We start from the raw sequence: 24,486 nt of genomic DNA, 5'->3' as shown, positions 1-24,486 counted from the left end.
AGTCGCGGGCGGAGTCGATAAGAATCACCACCCCTCCTTCGACTGCTTCACGAGGTTGATTCACCCACACTATTTATTTCTTCACATTTGACTGAAGTATCTTCCTGCTCTTCTTCATTCTCGATCGATTGCATTCCATATTAGTTTACTTTGGATTCGACGCAATTGAAGAGAACCATAATGGCGCCGATACAGCAGAAAGCATTGCTCAACTGCGACATGGGAGAAGCCGTAAGCATTCCCTGCTCTTTATCTCTGCTTTTTTCTCTCTTCTCTGCCTCTGGATAAAAGACATCCTGATACCTCCTCAGGTCGACTAACGCCTTCACAGTACGGCAACTGGACATGTGGCCCCGACCTAGAACTCCTCCCCATGATCGACATCGCCAACATCGCATGTGGGTTCCACGGTGGCGATCCTTTGATCATGATGGAGACCGTCCGGAACTGTAAAGCCCACAACGTCCGAATGGGGGCCCATCCCGGACTACCGGATCTCCAAGGGTTCGGGCGACGGGAGATGAAACTCTCGCCGGAGGAGCTCACCGCGATGACCATCTACCAGGTGGGCGCTCTCCAGGGCTTCCTGGACCGCGAGGCCGTGCCTCTCCACCACGTCAAACCCCACGGGGTGTTGTACGGCATGATGTGTCGCGACTACGAGGTGGCCAAGGCGGTGATGCTGGGGATTCCCAAGGGTGTGCCGGTGTTCGGACTGGCCGGAACACAAATGGAAAAGGCGGCGACGGACCTGGGAATCGAGTTCTGGGCGGAACTATACGGTGACGTCAAGTATGATTCGAAGGGTATGCTGGTGATTGACCGGAAGAAGAAACCTTGGGACCTTGGGGAGCTGGAAAAACACGTGCGACAGCAGATCGAGGAGCAATCGGTGACTGCAACCGATGGTAGCACGGTGCAGCTGCCTTTGAAGAAGTATCCTCTGTCCATCTGTTGTCACTCTGATTCTCCCGGTTGTGTCGATATCATCACCACGACAAGACGGGTGGCGGATGAGTTCAACCAGAAGCATGGAAAATGAACGATTTCCTGAACATGGCCTTGTAAATATGCGAATAAAAAAAACACTCATCTAACCTGCAAGTCAATCCCGATAATGTAGAGTAACTATTTATGACCGGCTCATATATGAATGACGTCATCTATCGTTCTGATCAGTCTGTTTTCCAGTAATACGATTGTTTCGAAGCCCTAGACAAACAATAGCCCCATTTTCCATTGGTCTCCCTTCTGGAGTGTCCCGCATTCCTTTCTTCTGAAACGCCTTTTCATCGACTTACCCTCTCATAAGATCCTGCAACATCAAGCTTCAAGTAATGCCATGGTGATCTGGGTTTGGGGAGGAACGAAATCAGCTGACTGTTTCCTGCCGACAGATCTCGACAGGTTGTGATCTTTTCCCGGTGAACTGGGGCTTGCGGTTCGCATCCAGAGGCTAATCGGCAGTTGTTCCCTCTCTTTGGAGAAGGTAAGGGCCAAGAGCTGCAAGTGATACTGGGCCCATTTAAACAATTTTGCATCGTGTTTGTCCATTTCTCGGGCTCTGCTCATTACATTCTTAGATTCGTCGAGTCACCAGACGAGGAGCCCGGGCGGTAATCACTGGTTTGACTATCACGCTTATTACCCCCCCCTCGTCCTTTTGTTGGTCTGTCCTTCATCTTCAGAGCTGAGATTTTCCGATGGGATTCGAGGTCGACGTCGTTTCAGAATGCCAGGCTCTATCCGATGAACAATCCCTGCCTGTTGGGTCTGCGCCCGCTGCCTGGATTCAGCGCCTGCGAGAAAATCGCAAAGCTGTCGAGACGAAATGCGTATATCTTGATCTATGTTGCCATAGCTTTGCCATAGCTCTTTTGGTGCAAATTCTCGCAGAGGAATATGCAAGGTCACCCCTTCAACAGGGGATCCATCGTCTTTTCGAAAGGCCTATGCCGATTTAAGCTTCTTGCTTGTGCTTACCGGGGAGAAGACATACCTCGGCTTCTATCACAGCCTTTGCGCGGAGCTCCTTTGCGCCATCCACGCAAGAAATTTCCGGCTGCCAGACCGTAAAGCTTGCTATCTGTGAGCCCGGATAATCAATATCCAAGGCAATGACCATATTGATACGCCCATCTGTGTTAAGTATATAATCATCTGCCAGATAAGAGACGCTTTTGCTCTTCTGCGAATAGCAAACCTCGAGGACAACACCAGGGTAGCATGCTTGATCATGCCCAAAAGATATATCTGGTTCCCGTCTGGTGAATGCTTGCTCCCCATTATTTGCTTCTTCAGGCAAAAGGATTCGTGATGAGCCAAAGTGATCTAGTCCGAGAGCGAACTTTCCGACAGGGCCACTTTTTCGTTGAAATTGCCTGATTTGTTGCAATATATTATTCGCTACCTTTGTGGGAAAAACTTCATGTAAGGGATATGGTACTCGGACTATGAAGTGATGATGACGGATGTCGTAGTCGTATCTAAGACAGATGTTTAGGGAGTGTTTGTTTTTCTGGTAGGAAACCATGGCGTGCTCACCGCACCTTGTCCTCCACGTAATTGTTGAGAGATTTATCAGCCCTCAGAATATCTAGTACTTGTTCGTAAGTTTGTGGTCTAAGTCGAACCTCCCACCATGGGCTCAGCTGATGATGTGAGCGATGAAGTTGTAGCTGTTTGATGACGCGTTGGGCGTTCATTGATAGGGGCTTCTCTGTGGTTGGCGGCGGCGTAAGAGGAGACTCCCAGGTGGTCTGATACCGGCTGCCATGGGATAATTGCTTAAGCCAGACGCGGAGGTTTGGCTACTTTATCCTTAAGTTGAGGATGCCGCGCCGGTTAATTGGGATGTTGCTTAGAGGTCCGTGAGCAGGTGTCATGTGAATTGAAGCATCATCCCTTGCCGGCGTATGATGGGACAGCCTTGTATTTGAATCAACAAAGGCCGGTCTATTGTCAAAGCTCCGGCATTGTTGGCAAAAGAAAGCTTTCTCCGAGAGTGATAAAGCATAAGCCTGACACAGGTTACAACAACAATCCGATATGGTGTAATGGTTAACATCGCCGTCTCTCACACGGCAGCTCGGGGTTCGATTCCCCGTATCGGAAATATCAAGTCCATTTCTTTTTTCTTTTTAGGCGCTTCTGAGGCCACTCATCACCAGCACCACTTCACTTTTTGTCCCGCTGAGTTATGGTTCGTGATCTACTAGAGTTTGGGTTCCTTTACCAACCGCCGTTTGCACGTGCCATATATGCCGAACCAGATACCGCATCCTTCTTTTTACCCAAACCAAAAAGCCATAGATAGTTTCCAGGCTCAATTCTCACTCTGGCGTCTGCTGATAAGATACAATTGACCAATCTAGAATCTCATACAGATCGAACCATCAACATCATTATTAACTGCAATGGCAACAAAGTGTTTGCAACGGCCCCCATTAAATGCGGGTACGGAGAAAGCTAGGCTTGCGACTTGCGACCATTATAATCCCTGGCAGAATGTCCTTTTAAGAAAAGATTAACTTCCAGGCAAGAGGATTCTGCTCCACTCTCTAAATATATTAATGCATGGGGAGGAAGCCGCCAACTCCGCGCACTGATTAAATGGTGCGATGGTTGTAGCGGCACGTCATCGCGGTCCCTTCGAGGGATCAATGAAACAGGGTCTGGTGCCCTCGTATTCCGTAGTGCGTCCGGAGCACAAATACACCCACACCATACTGTTGGTGATATACGAACTCGAAAGGGATTGATAAGCTCCGATATCGTTGTTCTAACGATGTGATTCATCCCTTCCCCATGCGGTTAGGGTGGGCGTGGTCTTCCATGCCCCGCACGGACCAGACTATCCGGATTAGGCATGGCGCTGTCATTGGAAGGGCGCGCAGCCAACGTGACCGACTCCATTCCTCGCCTTTTTCCCCTCCCACGAACGAACCAGAAGCCTTGCCGCGTTCCGTGGTTGACTGAAGGGGACGAATGGAAGATTTGACCCCCCTGCAATGGGAATGCTTCCTGAGTACGGAGTAAGTGGACACTTTGTTGGTCCTGCCTGGCCCTAACAGGACGAATGCTGGCTCCACGACCTTGGTGGAAGGTGCTAGCAGTCCGCTGGACGGACTGCATAGCCCATGCGCCAGTTCGGCTTGCTTTTGATACCCCAGACGAAAAAACATACCCTTTTCTTCGAGCTGACATGCTCATCCATCCTTCACTCCTCCACTCCCCTCTTGTGCTGTGTAAATAATTCTTCTCGTTATTATTGTCTCACTTCATTTCTTGATTGATGCTGCCCTGACTACAATTGTCGTCTTCTTGATCTGTTTGGGCAGGAACGTACGCTCGTCTCCGAACTAAATCGGAGTACCCACGTGCCAATGGAGTACTTCGACTTCGACGAGGCCTCGTTTGGTTCCCATTTGAGGGACGACGATGTGGCTTCCGACGCGATCGAGCTGGACGAGCACGACGCCGTCGCAAACTTCGACTCCCTTGCTCTAGAACAAGACCTGGAATTTCCTCATGACCCCCAAGAGCCGACCCAGAACGTCGCAAAACCACCCGCGCAAGATGCGCCCGACGCTGCGGCTCTGGATGGCATCTACCCCATGTCTCCCGCCAAAGAGCCCTGCGACTTCTGCCGAAACATGGGTCTGGATTGCTTCGTTGCGAAGAGGGGTGTCATGATGCAAAATGGCTGTACCTGCTGCATTTCCCTCTATCGGAAGTGCAGCTTCACTCATGCCAAGAAACCCGGCAAGTTTCTGGACACATTAGACCCGATCAACGAGAATATCGATATCCCGACGGGTGGTTTAACTGGAATTAAGGTGCTCAAATCGGTGACTGGAATCGGGTTCCCTGAAGACACCGACTCCCGGGGAAGGAAGAGCACTTCTCGGCTTTCACGGGACGCGGTTCGAGTTCTGAAGACGTGGCTCCAAGACCATAGCGACCATCCCTACCCCAATGACCGCGAGAAAGATGAATTGAAGCAACGCACAGGGCTGAAGCGTACTCAAATCTGCAATTGGCTTGCCAACGCTAGACGGCGTGGAAAAGTTCGACCGCCCCCGCGCAGCAGCTCTCCCGTTCCCGGAGCCGTGGATATCCCCGGACAGTCACCTTTGGACCTCACACTTATGACTCCCCTGGAACGTTGGAAGCACTCTCCCCCCGAAAACGAACCTGCTACCAAGACGGATATTTTGCGTGCCCTGGTCAACACGTCGCTGGACTCTGTCCGGCACCGATCGTCCCAGTCGGGTCACGTGCCTTACCCTTCTCGGAAGGCTGGGTCTAGCAATGACTCAAGCCATGCCAATTCTAATATGTTTCATACCCCATCCATCAGCAGTCGAGAAACAAGCCGTTCTGCAAGTCGTTCATCTGTATCTGACCTATCCTTTGCGTCTGCCTTTTCCCATCGCTCCTCCCTTGGGTCATTTGGCTCAATGGATCGAAAAGAGCGCCGTCGTCGTCGCAAACCCTCTCCGTCGGTGAATACCCTCAATCAACAGAAAGCCCGAAGTGGTCGTGTCTTTCAATGTACCTTCTGCGCCGACTCCTTCCAAACAAAGTATGACTGGCAGCGGCATGAAAAGTCGCTGCACTTAGCCCTCGAGAAATGGACCTGCTCGCCCTTTGGAGGCGTGGCTTTTATAGATGGAGCCAATCGTTGTGTCTTCTGTATGGCAACCAACCCAGACAATGATCATCTAGAATCGCACAACTACAGTTCCTGCCAGGAGAAGACCCCCGCGGAGCGGACCTTCTACCGAAAGGATCATCTCAACCAGCACCTGAGATTGATGCATAACGTTAAATTCCACTCCTCCATGGACACCTGGCGAAGTAATACTTGCGAAATTCGATCTCGATGCGGTTTTTGTGGAACAATTCTTACCACTTGGAAAGGCCGAACCGATCATCTAGCCGCACACTTCAAAAATGGTGCCGACATGACCCAATGGCAAGGTGACTGGGGTTTCGACCCGCTCGTGCAGAGCCTGGTCGAAAACGCCATGCCACCTTATCTAAATGGCGAAGAACGATATACTTTAGATCCTTACACGACCTCACATATCAAAGGACGCCCGGCACAGGATCTCAATGTACCGACCGATGCCAATTGCTTCCAACGACTTCAACGCGAACTCACGGCATACGTTGATAGCCAGAGGGCTTCGGGCGTCATACCAACAGATCTGATGCTGCAGGATGAAGCGCGTCGTATCGTTTATGGTACCGATGACCGCTGGAATCAGACATGCGCCGATAACCCTGTATGGCTTAGCATTCTCAAGCGCGACACCGGCATCGATATCGTTCCCGGCTCAGATCACATCCAATTCGCAAATCTGGGCATGCGGCCCCCCTTCGCGGCGCATGGGGGTTTAACTCAAGCTCCACTAGAGACCAACTTATCGGCAAGATCCCTGCGTTACCAACGACCTTTTAGCCCAGGCAATCTTGGATCTGGCTTCCAGAGCCCAGCATTACTGGGGACTGGCCAATCTTCAGTCGCCGCAAGTATCCCGGGAAGTTCGGCTAATAGCTATGCCGGCAGTGCTGGGATGATGCCTCCCCCTACACACTCTGGGCTATCCACCGACTGGGGAAGCAGTTTCTCTGCTGGACCTTCATCCTTTTCGACAGCTTTGAGTGGGTCATCTGACCCATTCATACAAATGGGATTCGACCCGGAATTCCTCCAACGATTGAATGAAAACTATGACGAACTTGATTTGGAAGATCTGCAAGAGTTAGACTATGAGGGAGGCAGAGGAAATGGGGGTGGATTTGATCCAGGAGAACTAGGAACCATGCCATCTGCTAATCTTGCGTCTGCGCCAATTGCCATCCCCAGTCCTCCGAAACAACCCGATTCTTTGATGACGGATGCCGCCCCGCTTGAAGAATTGGGACTTTCCCAGGGAGTTCAGTATCCTGGTAGGAGTGGAGTCTGAAGTATCAGCCAAGGCTGGAACTGTTTGACAATCGAGAAAGTACAGGGGGACGCTAATGAGGTCGATGAAAAAAAGTCACATTCAGTATGAGCGTGACACGAGCGTCTGGCATCGAATGACCCGTTGGCTGCTTTTATACCTGACAACGTAATTTTGTAGTTAGTCATTTGCAATGCAATTCTAAACAATCGTGATCTTTCGGAGGGCGTGCAAGCCGGAGTGTTGATAGGCCGAGCGGTTAAGATAAGACAAGGAAGGCACGTGGGGCTCGTCATGGGCTGACATGTGATTGTCGGCCGTTTTCTGTCTTCTGCTCTAGACTTTTTTCTTATTCCTTTTCTTTTCTTCGTCTTTGCGCCCCGGCGTTCATTTACCACTTTCTCTGATCTGCAACAGCAGCGGCCTTTATCTTCAATTAGTTATGGCCGCACATGTCACTGCATACTCACTATTCTACCATGGCTAATTGTCCATGAGCATTCGTTAAGTTTTACTACTCTAATCCAGCAACCTCCTGCGTCAGAAATACGCATTACCGCCGTGATCCAACGGAACCCCTCACTGCTCTCTCTTATCATTCGCACCGATAGAAGAAATGGACAAACGCAAGAACTGGGGCGACATCAATGTCCACCTACCTGGACTGACACTTCTTCTACCTGTTATCTCGGCGTCTATCAAGCATCACATACCCCGTCTATATCATTCGACCGACCAGTCAGTCGAACCGAATGATTATCCGCACGCACTACGTACCCAAGTCGCTTCGCAAGAAGTTGAGAGCCGGCCACTCTCGTCGGGCTCTTTTGAGTCAGACTTGGAAACCGTTTTCTCTGACGCCCAGCGTCCCACAAGCTCTAGCAGTACCAGTACTAGTCAAGAGTCAGAATTATTCACCGAGCGCATGATGAATAATAATGATGTCTTCATTTCGAATGAGGTCAGCAATAGAGGCGTCGTGGATCCCACCAAGTCCAAGTACGAGGCGGCCTCTGGGTTACGGTGGGGTCGAGTAGTCCCAGGTATGTTGTACTATCGAAGATTTTCATGTCTGGCAGACGCCTCGATCGACACAAAAAAGGATAACACTGGTGCGTAGCGCTTGGCTTCCTACAGAATGCATGCTATGAAGCTCAACAACCAACCTGTGACGATCGCCTAGTGCGGTCTATGTACATAAGTGCTTTGGGCTACCTTCTCGATGCCATCCCCAAAGATCTGACCCCTGAGGAGTCTGACAGAATCAGGCGCAATTTACCCGTCAAGATCAAAGCGTCCATCCCGACCACAGTGGATCTCGCTCCTTGCGCAACATGCGGTCCAAACCAACAAGCAAACGTCAACATCCCCAGAAGATCATATCTCCATCGTCTACTAGCCTCCGCTATTCTTCAACTTTTCATCATCTTACACTTCCTCATGCCTTACATCAAGATCATGATACGGAAGATATACCAGTTTGAAAGGTCCCATCATATTACGGAGAGGACGATTGCGGCAACTGCTAGCGCTGCGGACAGCTTGACCAAGAATGGACTCAACGTGGGCTTCGACATATTAAGCATGCGAGAAGGACAGATGGGTATAGCAGCGTCGAACCTGTTGGCGTGGTGGATAGAAGGCATTGCCGGAGGCATTTGCGAAGGCGTTGGCGAAGGCATGACGGTTTTGGGCATTGTTCGACCAAACCAGGAACTGGAACGGGCATCTGGTCAATTCTGAGCGGAAAGAATCTCTTGCTTTGCTTGAGCTATAATCACTTGCAACTTTAGATTGGTGATCTATTAGCATAGAGCGTAGGTGTTGGTTTTGTTTTGGCGCATCGTAGCGTATGGTTAGAGAGCGGTTTTAATGAATCAACGACTATCACTATTCTGAGCTATTCCTTTGCGCTGCAGACTAATTCTCGAGTAAGAATTCTCTGTGCGTAGATGTGTCCAGCATTCCAAAATCCCATCTTCTTCGATGGCTTAGTCATATCACTCGGAGATAACGGACTTGCCAGAGACCGAACAGGACTAGCTCGGCTTGGACTGGCTGGACTCTCCGTTCTCTCGACGCGCGACTTGGAGACTCGACACATCAGACGGACTACTCACGGTCCATTGTCTCCTCGCACAATGTCGACATCGCGACTGCCCAGAATTGCCGCTCTCCGCAAGCATCAGCTTTACTTGGAATTGTGAGTTCAGCTGCCTGGTTCCCCCTTTTCACCGGAAATGCTTTGCTGATCGCTCCGAGTACAGCTCAAGTCTAAAGCATGCGGCCCCTCCTGGCACATATGTGAGCATCGCCCCGAATGACCCTACTCTGTGGATCGGAGTAATCTTTGTACGGTCCGGTATGTTTGTTCCGCTCTAGAGAGTGCCCGATTGAGTCCTTTGAAGTTGGCAAAAAGCTGATCACGCCGTCCGGTCTCTTCAGGTCCCTATGCCAGCGCCGTCCTCCGCTTTCAGATTCGTTTCCCTTCCTCATATCCCGACCTTCCACCTCTTGTCACCTTCGCGACCGATGTTTTCCATCCACTCATTGTCCCTCTTACCACGTATACTTTCAGCACCAATGCGTCGAGCGAAGATCCCGTGAGCGCGACGGACGAAGAGCGACTACCCCCGGGCGGGTTCAGTCTCCGTCATGGATTTCCCCACTGGTTTGGTCGAGAAAAGCGCAACGGTACCGGCTCAAACGCTTCATTGGGGACGGGCAGCGTGCACGGCTCGACTGCCGAAGGAGAAACAACGGATGCAGTCAGCAAGGATGGCTCTGTCCATGAAAACGTGGACCCCTCTGCGAAACCACAACCCGAAGGCGAAGGCGACAGAACTACCGGCGAGAAAGTCGATACTTCGTCTGTATTTCAGCAGGATGACAAGGTGCAATCTGTCCCGGTATCGCTCCTATTAGATTACATTCGCTCCACGTTTGATGACGAGACCGTGCTCGACTCTTTACCGTTGGAGGCTGCTGGTAACCCGAGCGCTTGGCATGCATGGAAAGCCCATCGAAAGGACAGCGGCAACTCCAGCCTGGGTTATAATGCCAAACGCGGGAGTCCGCAGACACGACTCCCCGGCGACTGGCACTGGGATGGAATTTGGGCCAAGCGGGTACAACACGAGATTGAGGCTAGTCATTCGGAATCGACGCTATTTGGCAGCGCTGCTCGAGGAGGGACTGAAGATACGGTATGCTTTGCAATGCAACTCGAGACCAACTAACAAGCTAATTGAAAATTGCAGATCCGGTTTTCCAGATTAGACGATGCCACGTTGACATCAGTCAAGAATATGATCATTCCAGTAGTGGAGGAGGCACATGAGTAAATCGGATTCATTGTTTATCATTATACCCAATACCGCTGGTCAGTCGATTCAATGTCACATTTAATGACCTTATTATCAATTCAACCTCGTCTTTGTTATGATCTCGATGTGCAGCATCGTCTACGCTTGGTGGATGACCGGCCGCGGTTGTTCCTTCCCCCCGGAACCTAATACCTGTCGTCAGAATGGCGACTCAATAGCCGCATGGAAAGACCGACGGCTCTACATCCTCCCCACTATCTCATTCGAGGGCCCAAAAAACATTATCTTTACCAATTCTTACATGCCCGACCACTCCCAGTGCCTTGTATCCCCAAGCAAACATGTCTAAAGCCGTGTATAATAAGTACAAGACGTCGATCATTGTGCTCGCACTGGTCCTTGTTCCGATTTTCGTCATCGGCTGCGCCTTCGCTGCTGCTCTGGCCTGCTCGGAATTCTGGAGTTCCGACCGTCCTGCTGGTTGCACCTCCTGGGTCAGATCGCATGTGAGACGTCGCAGAAGACGTCCTGATCCTTCGCCGGCCCCGTCTCCTGTGTCTACTGGCTCCTCTCAAGTCTCTTCTGTTTACCACGATCCCGTTCAAAGTACGGAGACTGTTTGAAGGAAGCGCTTCTTGGCTTTGTCTCGCGAAGAGGCCCTGCGAGTGGCTTCTTTGGCTGCTGTGTGCAAGAGTACCGATACTTTGGATAGGTTAGTTGACATGGACATTTGATACGCGGTATGAATCACTCGCTGATGCTCGAGAACAAGCTTGACGACAGAGTTCACTATATGATCAATTTTCAAGGCATAGTGCGAGGATACCCTGGGGCTTCAACGGATGGCGGAGCTCTCATTGTCGAGAATAACCGAGAAACATCCAGTTGGCTTCGTTGGCTCGCGAAGTACCGGCCCGATTATTTGGTTTTGGCGTGCAAGATATAGAGGATTGGCTATTATAAGATCTCTGGTTTGGAGTCACTTCGCGGAGACGAGTTCTTCCTATGTTGTCGAGGTGCAATTCTGAGGATAGTCAGCGTCAGCGTGACATACAGCGCCAGAGGACATCGGAAATGACATACAAAGAAAAAGCTAGATGGGACGCAATGTATCGATCTGGAGGTTCGAATACTGCCTCGGTGGGCACTTCGACTTACGCCTTACCCGGGTTATAGCAAATGCGAGTCGCCTTTACCTCTGAGCACCTATCCTTTCTTCTGTGCGGCTTCTGTTATCGATGCTGCTACAGATAGAAAATTGAGAAGCTAAAAGTGTTGTATCTGGTGCTATTCTAAGAAATTCTAAGCCTGGGAATGAATGTTGGAGTTTCGGCGGCGGCTCGGCTGGTTATGTCTAGCACGGAGCTTAGGTCAACCAGGCCACATGTATATAGTCAAGTTCGCCTCTCTGAGTCAAATTACCAAGCATTTCCATGCCGATAACTTCGTCTATATAATCTTACCTTTGGATTGTAAACAAATTGTGGGACTTGAAACGCATTAATATCCGCTTGGCAACTTACGTACCCTAGCTACTGTTGCTAACTACCCTAAGAGCTCCTCTGTCGCCAACAACGTTCTTCAATGAACATGGCAATTATAAATACTCCTCTAGGTAGAGACATGACGATCTTGATGATGAGCAAGAGCTGCCCCGGCTACACTTGGGGCATCCTTATCATACCAGACCTTGAATTACTCGAGAGTTTGTGAACCGCTCTGCAAACCGCAGTTGTATTTTGAGACCTTGCATGCATTTATGCCCAACACTATAGTTTGTTCAGGCGAAGACAGAAGAACGTTGCCGCAATCAATCGTAGTCGTCTCCAAGATGCTACAAGTAATGGCAGAGCCCATCTCACTAAGAAGCCTGATCACAATTCCCGTATGACCCTAATGTGTATAGATAGACTAGTCATCAGTATCACATTTAGTTAGTCTCAGCCCGTCTCCAATACTGGTCCAGCATCTCTTTCACAGAGAGCGCCTTGATATACGGGAACCGGTCATTCAAAGACCCAGCCCTCTGGATGTGCGAAGATCCATCGGTGGTGAACAGCTCGAAGATGGATATGAACCATTGGAATTGCAATTTGGGGACATGGTCGTACAGGGCTTTATGACCCGGCAGTCCTGTGATTTCGAATCTCTTCAGCTTCTCAACGTCATCGTAGTAGATGTTGAATGTGGACCCTGTCATCTGCGAGCAATTGAACAGACACGGGCATAACGTTTATTGGTGAATCCCATACCTCGAGATTCTTCCGCCAACGCCACAAATTGATTCCAAGTCAACTCGTCACCGACCACTCGGCTCTTTTCTTCCCATTTCTCCAGATCCAAGGCCGCAACAATGAACCGAGCAAGGCCATACGTATACGTGAACGTGACAGGAGTGTTACCGTCCCCTGGAATGGTAGCGACTTTGTTGGCTATATCGATGACGAAGACGTTCGGTTTGAGGTTCGATTTCATGGCCGGAGTACCAAAATAGTCGAGGAAGATACCGTTGTAGCAAATGGTCCACTCAAGATCGGATTCGCGGAGTTGGTCCAGAGCTTGGAAATGATCTTTGAGTTGGGGGAGGGACTTGACTGCTCTGTTGGATAAGAGGTCATGGTCCATGTTCTGAGAAGGGATAGTGGATTGGAATATAGGATGAGGAGTAGATTTAGACTCACGCAGCAGGATAGGGAATGGCATAGCCACTCGGGATGAATCGCTTCGTTGTCTTCGACTTGGCCGCTGCTTGGATGAGGTTTCGCTGGGACATGGCGAGCGAGTCACCCTCGATGGCGAAGGCGGAGATCACTGTGTGGATGTTGTTTTGCTCAAGGAGGATAGCTAGCTCATCGATGTTGCTGTAGTCCACTGCGATTGTATTCTCTGACGAGGTGGATGACTGCTTGGGAGGGTTAGCCGGCTTCTGAGAGAGGACGAGGTGTAGAAGTCTACCGGTCGAGAGAGAATAAAAGCCTGGTGGGGAGATGTCTGCATCATTTCCACGATGGTTTTCCCAACACCACCTGTTCCCCCGGCGATTGCAACGTTGACCATCTTGTATACTGGTATACCAGAGAAGGCAGAGAAGGATACTGGATCGAGTACTGGGAGTGAGACTTCCGCGAGTGAAAGAATTGAGAGAAATCAAATCAGCTTGAGCACGTTGGGGAATATTTATATCCCATCAGTTTCCCTCCATGCCGCCACCAAGCTGTGTACTCCTTGTTCCATGCTATAACTCTCTCGAAGTTAGGGCATGGACTGACCCACCGGCCTTACGATAATTGCCTATTCGGGCCTTAGCGGAGATCCACTCTATTCACCCCGTCATTACTCTTTCCTTGTCCATCCTCCTATTTCCAACCTCAGTTGATAACATCCCTATCCACTGACAAAATGTCCGACGAGACGCTCCCGAGTATCGCCGAGATCGAAGCATCAACCGTTCTTCTCAGCGACCCCTGCAGATCCGTAAAGGTCGTCCGAGTAAGAGAACGTTTCGCGGTCAAAGTGGGCGCCTCCATCGCGCCGCTTGAAGCAGAGAACATGAAGTTTGTCGCATCTAATAGCAAGGTCCGTGTCCCCAAAGTCCACGATGATTTCGTCGATCCGGAGACCGGGAAACGATACATCATCATGGATTACGTCCCCGGGACCGATTTGGAAAAGTTAGCGCCGTCCCTGTCGGAAGATCAGAAGAAGACAGTCAGCAAACGCGTCAGAGAGGCCCTTGATGAACTGCGACGTATCCCTTCCCCAGGGTATTTTGGGAACCTGAACCACACGCCTTACTACGAAGGAATTCTCTCCACCCTTGATCGCGACCCGAGTATATCTGGTCCCTTCGAAAATGAGGAGCAATTTAACCAAGGCATCCTAAAATCCCTAGGGCAAAGGGAGTCGCCGCATTACGTCCGCCTGCTTGGGGAAGCAATCCAGCGTACACTAAGGGGACACAAAATTGTCTTCACTCACGCAGATCTCCAGCCAAAGAACGTGATGGTTGAACAGATTGGAATGTGCGAAGACGGAAGCCCGGATTATCAGATAACACTAATTGACTGGAGTCTGGCCGGCTGGTATCCTGAATACTGGGACTATTGCAATTCGACTGTCTACTGCCAGGGAAAACCCGAGTGGCTTGAGCTAGTCCCGGATATCTTCAACGAGTATTCAGTGGAATACCTCATGATGCGAACCTACTACACATCAATGTTTTACTAAAGACATAAGCAAAATCCGATTGGCAATTGAAAATGAATGCAAAAGCTATCAGTCCCCGCGCCTAGGGTTAGAAATGGTTGGTGATGCGCCCATGTTAATCACGTATGCCATGGATCCTCCTGAGCGCATCGCCGTGAGAATGCAGCCTAGATCAGCTAGAGATGCGTTGCCACATACCGAAAATAGCCTGCGTTCCAATTTATATGTATATGAACCTTAGATAGGCAGTATATTTCCAGCGAACGATCCATAAAATACAAGTACATAATACAGCTTGACGTCATCCTTATTCTTAAGAGATAGACGACTAGGCGGAATTGCCGCTGATGTAGTCTGGAGGCGGGTTGAAGGGCGGCAGTGAATCTAGGGGAGAGAGAGTAAGACAGAGGAAGATGCAATCCTCCAGAGTTAAGATCTCTCTATCTACAGATAATGAATGGGCCCGGGATTGCGAACCTCGGTTGTATCAAAGATCATCTTGTTACGCAACGAGTGGAACAAAAGCGAAACTACTACACACATCGCTAAAATGCCACGAGATCAGGATACACAGCCCTAACAGAGGTCGTTTAGAAGACAATACCACTCAGTTATATTGTGAACTTATTCCTCTCCGATGTCAGAGCCCTCCGTAAAGACGACAGGATCCCGTCGAGACCTGTTAACCTGCAATTGAAAAACATCCAGTCTCTGATACCCCCCCACCACATCATGATACTGCTTTCCTTCAATACAACGATCGAGTTTCATATCCGCATAGAGAATCCCTTCCTCGTTCTGCAGGAAATCCGTGGGTTTCTGCGTCTTCGTATCCTCATCCAGAGTAAACGAAGGAAGAGGTGTTCCAGTCGGATCAAGAAACATACTTACACCCCGAGGGGAGTTTTCCAGCACACCCTGGACAATATCAGGGGAGCTGGAGCCGGAAACAATGATATCAATGGCTTCTTGACTGAGGTATCCGCTACACATCACTCCAAAGCACTTTGCTTCGAAGCAGTGAGCTGCAGCCCGGAGTCTGTTTGCGAGTACATTGTCGTAGTTCGCCGGGCCCTGGCTCTGTTCTTTCTCCTTCTCCTGCTTCGGTGGTGATGTTGGGACCCTTGTCGGCCAGATAGGCGGCCAAGACGAGATATGAATCTCCTCGCGCTGAGCCATCAGCGAATACCGCGCCAAGGGATTAGTATTTTCCCCACAGATTAGTCCCCCAACACGACCGTACGGCGTATCAGCCACACGCAATCCCCACCCATCCCCAGGGCTCCAAGTAAGTTTCTCAAAGAACGTCGGCATCAACTTCCGATGGTGCACGGCGACCTCGCCCGTGGTGTTGATGATCAAATTCGAATTATACAAGCAAGCCGTACTGGCCGGCGACCTCTCGGAAAACCCCATGCTGATGACGGTTTTGGTCTCGCGGGCAGCTCCTTGAAGAAGTCTTACTTCTTCGCCATCAGCATACAGCGATTCCTGGACCATGCGATGGAAAAGATCATGGTTTTCGGTTGGGGGACGGATGGCGCTCCAGATTGGAAAGGCTGATAGGTATGTCTCTGGGAAGACGACTAGGTTGGCGGAATTCCTGGCAGCCTGGTGGATGAGCGAGATGGCTTTGTCGACGGATTTTCGGGCAGAGAGGAAGTGAGAGGCGACATGACATGCAGCGACTCGTGTAGATGCCATGGCTGGTGAAGGTGGAGGAAACGATAGTGATCAACGATGAATGACGCGGGGGCAGGTGATATACCGATAGCGTCTAGTTACTAATTTCCCCTAGATAAAGAGCTAACGATAAGAAGCTGGCGGGCGGAATTGCCGCCTCGAGGGATTCAACCGCAGTGCCGCAGCAATCGCAATAGCCGACTCGGATTGTCTCCGTGGATTAGCAGTTCGGTCATACTTCAGGATATGATAGCGCGAAGCAAGAATGTGTTAGATTGTTGGTGTTCATGAGGATGGCAGAACTGCGTACATTCTTTGGACATTAGTACACGTCGTGATGACAAAAAGCATTAAGCATACGCATGAAGATGTTGACGCAAGAAATACTAAGACTTGTTTGAGTAATGAAGCTATACTGAGAATTAACTGTACATGTCCACCCAGCCAGTGTTCGTTCCTTGTGCTCCGCTGCGGCCGTATCAATCTTGCCCACCGAACGAAGAGAACGAGCACCCACAACATCCACTTTGTAAGAAGACAACGAAGCCGTAAATGACAAGTAAGTCTACGTGATTAGGTCCTCATGTTTCCTCATGTTTCCCCTTGATTCCCCTGGTTCAGGATGATCGTCTTAGGGCTCATGTCGCGGACCACAATTGAGCCTCTGTAAAAGTCGACCTTAATCATGACCGCATACGACGTGCTTTAACGCTAGGTGGGCCCTAATAACATAACAAAATGGGGAATATAGGTACAAAAAAGACCCTAAAGACCCTAACTGTTATGATTGACGTGATGCCATTCGGTTTTAGAATGCCAGTTCTTTGTTTTTACATAGAAAAAGCCGATATAAGGATGTACCAGAATATTAAGAGGAGGTCCGAGATCATTTCCCTGAATACTGGCGTCGCTGCTGTAACCCTCATCACTGGGATAGATGAGCTGGCTGACCTTCTAGCCGATACTAGTCTTGCTGGTGAACTACATTGCACGTATACTGAAAGCCGTAAAAAACTAGGGACATCTTGCATTTAAGACCTAGTCTCTCCTTCATGTTCCATGTAATAGGAAGTAGAATTTCCTAAGAATACTCTGACGGAGGAGCAAAAGTACTAACGAATAATCTCGCTAGGGGTCTAAACTGGCGGAGACAAGATCGTCAAGAGCAAGCAGGGAGCAGGGGGTGCCACAACTCACATGGCATATGCTTGTTTTCGCTCTGTGAAAGCTATACTCTCCGCAAGGGACGGTGTATATACCGTCGAGGAAGCATATATCTATCTCCCTGGAGTTGCGGGTGGTAAAGAAATTACGGCCGAGCTGGGAGTGGATTACTTTGCGGTCAAGGTGCAGCTGGGTAAAGCAGGGGCTGCTACCCAGACATTGCCCATCAGTGAAATCTCTGCACTTGAAAAGTTGCGGTGGCGATTCGAGACCTGAAGGGAAACATTGCCACGGAGGTGGATTTTGCGGCGCAGTAAATTCCTATAGGACTCTGCCAAACTAGTTGATTGTATCGTCCTACCTGTAGGTGCATTAGCTCCTTTCTATAATAGCTGAGCAGGTGGCTACCATTAAAACCAACTATTATGTAAATTTCCTTTTCGTTTTTACCAATAACTAAACCCCAAGATTACTAGTTGGTGGCTAGCTGCGTAGACGAGGAATTGGGATGCTGCTATATCATAGTAGTTGCTGTATCGGTGTAAAGACGTACGGTACTGTAGAGCATTTCTCTAGTTCATCGGCTAGTTCCGGGGCCCCTGAAGAAACAACAAGCCCAACGGCTACATGATCCATGGATCAAGCATGGTGTCCATTGCCGAACCTTCAAGCAAAGACGCTAGTACCTAGACCTAGAACCGGGGGCTCTGCGAACTGCGATTAGGACCGGAAAGACGAACTGATTGGGTCCTTGATATAGGCTACTAAGACTAGTGATTCTCTAGCGTTGAAGGATAGATTGGCTCAGACTCCATATTCCGTTCTGGGAACGGCCCGAGGCTGGCCAGATCTCTTGGCAACATGAGGTTCCTCGTTTCGCGGTAAGAATAGCCGATATACACCAAGATAGCAGAAACTTTTGCTTCATTTTTCCCAATCCGGATAACTTCAAACATACATGTCTCACTTGTAGTGCCTCACTGCGATATCTACTCGCTCACCGACTCAACCCCCATCAGCACTAACATAGTAGCTAATCACGACCAATCCCACTATCATCACTAGGATCGAAAAGACACACCCATACTCCTGATCCGGAAGAAAGATCAAAAATTTGAGCATCCCCAAAGCACCACTATATAAAGCACATTCTCCCCAACTCAACTACCTCCTCCATCAACTCCCAATTCCATCTCCAAAACATCTATCTGAAGCACCCTCACCAATCCCTTCATAATGCAGTTCTCCGTCATCACCACCCTCTGCGCGCTCGTCGCCTCCGTCTCCGCCATCCAGATCAACTACTACAGCGATGGCGGCTGCTCTGACTTCATCACCTCTCCTCCCAACGTTCCAATCGGCAAGTGCTACGACTACGCCTGGGACGGCCAGAACAGTGCCAACATCGCCAACTGCGACAAAAACGTCTATGGCTGCAAATGCTACTTCTATGCTCAGGCTGGCTGCAAGGGAGCTGTTGACTCCGCAAACACCGGCAGCTATACTGGTGGCAACTGTGTCTCCAACTGGGGTCATGGTTTCAAGTCTTTCCACTGCTTTGTTGACCACGGTCTTTAAAGAGTTGAATTCATGGTTGAGGTTTGTTGATCTGCGTCTGGAATTGATGGTGTTGGTCAAGCTGATACTTTCTTAGAAAGTCTACACTAAATGCTTTGAAGTTGGGGAAGAGCTGAGACCGGGGGATTTGGAGAAGATGGGAAGTTGCGGGATAAGAGTTCTTGAACCTATTTGCTCTACTCGATTGTTATTGTTGATGAGTTATTTAGCTGTCCTGTTACCTATTGAATAGCCATGAATTTGAACTGTTTTTACTCTCTCTGCTGCCCAAGAATAGAAATTAATTAGTATGTAGGCATCTAGGAGGGAAGATTGCGACTTGCCCTCCCATTTGACAACAGAATCGATTATTTTGATATGAATAGAAGGGAAGGCAGATTAGGAGCCCCATTGAGAAATCTCCTTGAATGTATCCAAGAGTACATCGAAACCTCATCGCTCTATTAGCATGGTGGCTCAATACCCTAGATAGGCCTTATGAAGCATCAGTAACACGCTCTTTTCTTTCCGGTCATGGCCTGCGTCCGCTGCCGAATTGCTCTTCGGGGCTGAGAGGCTCAAGATAAAGTCGATGCATTCCAATAGAAATTGTGTAGATCGACTCTATACAATAGGCAAAGAAGGTATATTCACCAGAAATGGCCAAGAGAAACCCGGTGAATTATGTGGCCTTGTGATGCACTGGACGGGTGAAAAGACAAAATCCCCATATCTGGAAAAGAAGGGGGAATTTTGTGGGTGTATTGAAGGACCCAAGCTTGAGTGCAGGCATCATCACCTGTGCACAACACATTGTAGTGAGTATGCTGCTGTCTTGTAGTTTATCGATCAGGTTCAAGACGTCGTGTCATGCTTGGCTACTCGATATCCGGACGTCCTCTTGCGCAGCCCGGATAATACTGATGGAATTGGAGTCCTTCATTGCTTTAGGAATGGAGTGCATACCAACAGTTGTTTAAGGCTTGTCGCAAAGTTTTTCGTCGCCTACGAAGTTTCTCAATAACGGTGCATTATCCTTCGCCTCTCCCTTTCCCCAAATAGGTTCTCCATCATCATCAAATTCCGCCCACTGGAAGAAGCCGCAAGATTTCTTCCCAGGAGCAAACCCGGCGTAACACATCCACATATACCTGCCTTTTGACGCGCGCTTGCGCTGAGCACACCGCAAGATGGCATGCTGGCCACAGTGACACCGAGGCGTGTTTCGCGGATGCAACGATTCGCGATACCACCGATAGGTGATGTTGATACGGCGATTCCCCGATAGCGGGTGTGGTGAGATGGTCTGTGCCGGGGCAATGGCGTGCTTCCATTCCTCCTGCATCTCAGCATGCATGACAAGAAGAGAGTTGTGGGGCAGGTGGATCGAAATCTGGCCCTGCGCGTCTGCTCGAGCATCCGCAGCTTTCTGGGATCGTTTTGACTCGGAAATGAATTCCGAGCCCGACGTCGGAGGGTCTTGATCTTTGTCATCTTCTTGATCGTAGGGCACAATCCTTCGGACACGGAATTCACGTTCTACACCCAGGCTGAGACTTCCAATGATAGCCCGAGGACCGAGGTAGGTTAGCTCGTCGGAGTGGTACCCAACACTCTCCGCCGGACCATCGTAGCAATTCACAAATGCCGCATTAGGCTGCCATTCTTTGGGAGACTGATATTTGAGCTTTTGACTATCCGGGTAAAAGTCTCGGATCCGGTTTTGGACCGCTTGATTCACGGCACGTTGGACTTTGGCAGAAACTACGCGCATGTGCGGAGTGATCTGCCGCACATTGGAGCGATAGGTGCCGCCATATGTGTATTCCGATGTGTGTTGCTTATACTCCTCAGGCGTAGATACATATACACTGGCTGAGTGGGGACTCTCCACAGTCCGCTCGAACAGTTGAAATTTGTACCTGGAGAAGTGCTTGGATTCATCTAGGAGTTCCAAAAGAAGTGCATTTGCCTGCTCTGCCGGCAGAAAGTTGTGGATCAGCGTACACGGAGTTTCAGTGGCAATATCTTCAGGGGAGAAGAGATGCAAGGTCTGCCCTTTCTTGGTACGAGGAGTTTTTGGTGCGGTCGGTCCTTTTCCAGGGGAGAGCACATGTGATGATAGGGACGATTGAATCGCCGTGCCTCCAAGAACGGTCCTTTTCTTAGGGAGGTGGGCCGAGAATTGCGCTGCTATTGTAGACGAGGCAGATTTGACGGATCCTCCACATGAAACCAAAACATCAATAAGAGTTTCCTGAGTAATCTCCGGAAAAAGTGACATGAGCTGGGCTAATTTCACGTCGGTTGAGTCTTCCTCGAAACCCGTGGTATCTCCGAGGTTTGGAGGCGGCTGTGGGTGAGAGGGTGAAATGGGCCGCGGCCTTTTCTTTGACACATATCGATCCATCGGAAAGAGCACTCGCTCAGACCTGAAGCCATTGATGGGGTGCGATGAAGAAGAAAGGAAGATTCACGAAGACGGTGGAGCGGCTTTGTCATGCGACAACACGTGATTGCTGTGGAAGTGTCCAATCAGGGAACAGAATGTATACTTCCCCGGGATGTCAGAAGAGCTGTCGATTATTATGCGTTTTTATTATCCCACCAGAATGTGCTGACATGCTCAAATTTGAAAAGCAAAACAACCGGTGCTCTCACTGCTGTTGATATGCCAGTATCCTCATTGGCTCAATACCATTGAAGGTTGAACGTGTGGGAACGAATCCATGCGTCGGCGGTTACCACTACGCCCCGGGCTGACACCAGGTCACTTGCAGGAGTTGTCCCAGAAGGAATACGGCCACGAGACAAACGAATGTCTCTGTAGCTATTGTGGTATAGATATAGGAACTAAGAGGACTGCCATCAGACTCGCGAAAAAGTACCGAATGCCTCCTCATAGGTTGGAATGATCTCGGGCAAAAGAATGATTTACCGGCCGTGTGCATGATAGCTGGCACAGCAGAAAAACAAAGAGAAGAGAAGAAAGAGATGAAACCTTTTATAACCAAAAACTGCCAGCCGGAGGTGGTCGAATTGATGCCAGATTCCCCAGGCCACAATTGCGGGGCACATCCGACTCCGGCGGAAGAAGTCCGTCGTCGCCTCCCCACAATCTTCTCTTCGTCTCTTCCTCAACAACTTTGTTATCCATGCAATTCTCGCATTCGATTTGTGAGAGTTGATTATTACTTTAGCTCAAGTATAGAATGCAATGCGCAGGCGTTAATTGAGGTTCAATAGTTTCTATCATGGACTCAGCCAAGAAGAATCGGAATCGCGCCGCTTGCCGCCGTTGCCAGAGACGGAAGATCCGTGTATGTCTCCAACCTGCATTGGACAGCGATTGAAACTGACCATATTACTATCCCAGTGTGACGGACAGGCCCCTCGTTGTGGATCATGTCACAAAGCCAACGTTCCCTGCATTAGCGATGGGAAGCAGGTGGTTCATCGCTCGTAGGTCTTGCATGATCCTTGAAATCCGACAACACTGTCAGTTAATCGGTTATGTTGCAGGTATATTGCGAGCATGGAAAAGCGCATCAAATGGTTGGAAATGACTCTTCAAGAAAGCTGTCCTAACGTGGATCTGAGCGAAGCTCCAAACCGGGAAACTGCTCGACAGGATGATTCGGTATTGCTTGATGACGAGCACGAGGAGCCATCCATTCTTAGTCCCCAGCAGCCACGTATCGTGGATGAGGATCCTGGTGTAGACCAACGCAGAATCCAAAGCCCCATCGGTTCAACCCGTCCTCTGCGTGCTGCTCCACGAATGGAATCTCGACAAGCCCATGAGGTTGGCTTAGTTTCACTTTCTCCGGGAGGCGAGCCGCGGTATATTGGACCATCCAGCGGGTACTTCTTCGCTAATCTTGTTTTCTCGAACGCCGGTCGACAACAACAGCGAGGGGGTATTATCAGTGATCCTGCCGGCACAGCTCCGGGGAATCCGGCTTCTTTAGCAGCGGAGCTTCTCCATACACCTACGTCTCTGCCGCCACGAAGGGAGAGCTGTGAGGAGTTGTCATCCAAGTACTTCCAAACGATCCATATTAGCTACCCATTCCTCCACCAACCATCTCATATGGAGTATATCGAACAAATGTATACTTCCGAGCAAGTGTCACCAGTAGTAGCATACCAGGTCTATATGGTCTTGGCCATCGCTGCCTCTGATCTTTCGCGGAGATCTAAACTTCGCCTTCCCGCAGAGGGATATTACACCTCAGCCATGCAATATTTCAACCAGTTCTGTCCTGATGGCTCGCTAGCTGGGCTACAATCACTGCTGCTACTCATGATCTATGCTTTGCACAATCCGTCTTGCGGTGTCAATATCTGGAATCTCAATTACCAGTGTCTGGCATCGCTTATAGATCTCGGTTTGCAGCGAGATATTCGCTGTACACCTTCCTTGATAATGCCTCTCCTTGAGCTGGAGATGAGAACGAGAGTGTTTTGGGTGGTTTACACGTTTGACCGGACCATCGGTACGATGATGGGACGGCCCGTCGGCATCAGAGACGAGGCTTGCGACTTGCGAGTGAGTATAAGAGCAAATGGACTCAGCTTGTACGATGCTAACTTTTTCAGCTTCCAATGGACATAGCAGATCAAGATCTCCTGGAGAATGATCCGCACGAACGGAATGCAGAGGAACAATTTTCGCACATCTCTTTTGGGATACATTTGTTCAAAGTCGCTCGCTTGAACTCGGAGATTAAATACGTCATGCATAGTATCTCTCGAGAGGCTCCGGCCTATGCCTACCCACCTGTGAAAGATATCTTCGGATGGCAAAACGGGATGCTCGAAAGGCTGCGAAGCTGGCGATCCGAGATCCCACAATCCGATATCAGCATGAGCGCGAAGCTTTGCGAGGCGAAATACCACGAGATGATGATTCTTGTATTACGGCCGAGTCCCGCCATCCCAGAGCCATCGGAGCAGTCCGCGGTTTTATGTTTCCGACATGCGATGGCGCTACTTGAAAGCTTTCGTGATTTATACAAGAATGACTGCCTGCAATATAGCCGATTAGTGGTACATTCAATCTTTCTAAGCACTCTCGTCGTTCTGCACAGCATTTGGAAGTTGCCCGACGTTGCTGCAAATATTCACATTGACGAGCTATCGGCCAACTTGACTTCGTCGCTCAACATCCTAAGCAGCATTGGCGAGTATTGGCTGGAGGCCCAGCGCGCAAGGGATTGTATAGAAGAAATATCTGGGGTCACCATGAGACGACTGTTAAAAACCCGATGTGCGCCAGGGGCGTCTGGTACGCCCCGACTTCGGTCGAGGGGTCGCACGAATAACCAAGATCTACAGTTCACTTCTTCGCAAGCTTCGACGAATCCAGATTCTGGTGGTCAAGAGCAACAGGTCGATCCGGGAATCCTGGCAACAAATTCAGCGGGCTTGGACGACCCCGAATTAGGGCTCCCCGGCGCGTTATTAGGTGACTCCGAGTCGTTACAACTCTTCGGTGACCCGGCGCTTGACGGCCTGTTCGGGATGACAGGAGTCCCTGACTTCGATGGATTAATGTGGGAGTTTTTCAACATTCCCCAATGACCGGTTTA

At 49.8% G+C, this 24,486-nt stretch overlaps 12 protein-coding genes and 1 non-coding gene across 13 annotated transcripts; 9 read left to right on the top strand and 4 right to left on the bottom strand.

Annotated features, from left to right (window-relative positions):
* Positions 1-180: 180 nt before the first annotated feature.
* LDX57_011827 (LamB/YcsF family protein) lies at positions 181-1,042 on the top strand (the record flags this gene model as incomplete). The annotated part of the gene is made up of 2 exons (XM_046093568.1): positions 181-231; positions 332-1,042. 2 exons carry the CDS (start codon positions 181-183, stop codon positions 1,040-1,042), a joined length of 762 nt encoding a protein of 253 aa, XP_045949546.1.
* Positions 1,043-1,960: 918 nt separating this feature from the next.
* On the bottom strand, positions 1,961-2,125 carry LDX57_011826 (uncharacterized protein; the record flags this gene model as incomplete). The annotated part of the gene is made up of 1 exon (XM_046093567.1): positions 1,961-2,125. The coding sequence occupies one exon, from the start codon at positions 2,123-2,125 to the stop codon at positions 1,961-1,963; it is 165 nt and encodes a 54-aa protein (XP_045949545.1).
* A 917-nt stretch (positions 2,126-3,042) lies between these two features.
* Positions 3,043-3,114, top strand: LDX57_011825. Its single transcript has one exon. It is a non-coding gene; the product is annotated as a tRNA-Glu (tRNA).
* A 1,271-nt stretch (positions 3,115-4,385) lies between these two features.
* Positions 4,386-6,977, top strand: LDX57_011824 (putative homeobox and C2H2 transcription factor; the record flags this gene model as incomplete). Its single annotated transcript, XM_046093566.1, has 1 exon — positions 4,386-6,977. One exon carries the CDS (start codon positions 4,386-4,388, stop codon positions 6,975-6,977), a length of 2,592 nt encoding a protein of 863 aa, XP_045949544.1.
* A 595-nt stretch (positions 6,978-7,572) lies between these two features.
* Positions 7,573-8,699, top strand: LDX57_011823 (uncharacterized protein; the record flags this gene model as incomplete). The annotated part of the gene is made up of 2 exons (XM_046093565.1): positions 7,573-7,999; positions 8,077-8,699. The coding sequence occupies 2 exons, from the start codon at positions 7,573-7,575 to the stop codon at positions 8,697-8,699; spliced, it is 1,050 nt and encodes a 349-aa protein (XP_045949543.1).
* Positions 8,700-8,968: 269 nt separating this feature from the next.
* Positions 8,969-10,734, top strand: LDX57_011822 (putative ubiquitin-conjugating enzyme). The gene is made up of 4 exons (XM_046093564.1): positions 8,969-9,159; positions 9,224-9,318; positions 9,402-10,162; positions 10,217-10,734. The coding sequence occupies exons 1-4, from the start codon at positions 9,098-9,100 to the stop codon at positions 10,298-10,300; spliced, it is 1,002 nt and encodes a 333-aa protein (XP_045949542.1). The 5' UTR covers positions 8,969-9,097; the 3' UTR covers positions 10,301-10,734.
* LDX57_011821 (uncharacterized protein) lies at positions 10,624-10,905 on the top strand (the record flags this gene model as incomplete). The annotated part of the gene is made up of 1 exon (XM_046093563.1): positions 10,624-10,905. The coding sequence occupies one exon, from the start codon at positions 10,624-10,626 to the stop codon at positions 10,903-10,905; it is 282 nt and encodes a 93-aa protein (XP_045949541.1).
* Positions 10,906-12,212: 1,307 nt separating this feature from the next.
* On the bottom strand, positions 12,213-12,907 carry LDX57_011820 (uncharacterized protein; the record flags this gene model as incomplete). The annotated part of the gene is made up of 2 exons (XM_046093562.1): positions 12,213-12,475; positions 12,535-12,907. The coding sequence occupies 2 exons, from the start codon at positions 12,905-12,907 to the stop codon at positions 12,213-12,215; spliced, it is 636 nt and encodes a 211-aa protein (XP_045949540.1).
* A 774-nt stretch (positions 12,908-13,681) lies between these two features.
* On the top strand, positions 13,682-14,509 carry LDX57_011819 (aminoglycoside phosphotransferase family protein; the record flags this gene model as incomplete). The annotated part of the gene is made up of 1 exon (XM_046093561.1): positions 13,682-14,509. The coding sequence occupies one exon, from the start codon at positions 13,682-13,684 to the stop codon at positions 14,507-14,509; it is 828 nt and encodes a 275-aa protein (XP_045949539.1).
* A 603-nt stretch (positions 14,510-15,112) lies between these two features.
* Positions 15,113-16,192, bottom strand: LDX57_011818 (carbon-nitrogen hydrolase family protein; the record flags this gene model as incomplete). The annotated part of the gene is made up of 1 exon (XM_046093560.1): positions 15,113-16,192. One exon carries the CDS (start codon positions 16,190-16,192, stop codon positions 15,113-15,115), a length of 1,080 nt encoding a protein of 359 aa, XP_045949538.1.
* Positions 16,193-18,571: 2,379 nt separating this feature from the next.
* LDX57_011817 (uncharacterized protein) lies at positions 18,572-18,913 on the top strand (the record flags this gene model as incomplete). Its single annotated transcript, XM_046093559.1, has 1 exon — positions 18,572-18,913. One exon carries the CDS (start codon positions 18,572-18,574, stop codon positions 18,911-18,913), a length of 342 nt encoding a protein of 113 aa, XP_045949537.1.
* A 955-nt stretch (positions 18,914-19,868) lies between these two features.
* Positions 19,869-21,302, bottom strand: LDX57_011816 (putative CUE domain protein; the record flags this gene model as incomplete). The annotated part of the gene is made up of 1 exon (XM_046093558.1): positions 19,869-21,302. One exon carries the CDS (start codon positions 21,300-21,302, stop codon positions 19,869-19,871), a length of 1,434 nt encoding a protein of 477 aa, XP_045949536.1.
* An 844-nt stretch (positions 21,303-22,146) lies between these two features.
* LDX57_011815 (Zn(II)2Cys6 transcription factor) lies at positions 22,147-24,478 on the top strand (the record flags this gene model as incomplete). The annotated part of the gene is made up of 4 exons (XM_046093557.1): positions 22,147-22,212; positions 22,269-22,354; positions 22,415-23,444; positions 23,495-24,478. 4 exons carry the CDS (start codon positions 22,147-22,149, stop codon positions 24,476-24,478), a joined length of 2,166 nt encoding a protein of 721 aa, XP_045949535.1.
* Positions 24,479-24,486: the final 8 nt, after the last annotated feature.

Source organism: Aspergillus melleus (genome assembly GCF_016097325.1).
Source record: "Aspergillus melleus strain CBS 546.65 chromosome Unknown contig7, whole genome shotgun sequence".
In the NCBI taxonomy this organism is placed as follows: Eukaryota; Fungi; Ascomycota; class Eurotiomycetes; order Eurotiales; family Aspergillaceae; genus Aspergillus; species Aspergillus melleus.
This window is presented reverse-complemented; position numbering and strand designations above follow the sequence as displayed.

Bases quoted from the DNA above. Each gene is read 5' to 3' on its own strand.
- LDX57_011822 (XM_046093564.1), top strand. From the start codon at position 9,098: ATGTCGACATCGCGACTGCCCAGAATTGCCGCTCTCCGCAAGCATCAG. The intron at 9,319-9,401 runs GTATGTTTGTTC...CGGTCTCTTCAG, and splicing joins AGTAATCTTTGTACGGTCCG to GTCCCTATGCCAGCGCCGTC. The intron at 10,163-10,216 runs GTATGCTTTGCA...TGAAAATTGCAG, and splicing joins GAGGAGGGACTGAAGATACG to ATCCGGTTTTCCAGATTAGA.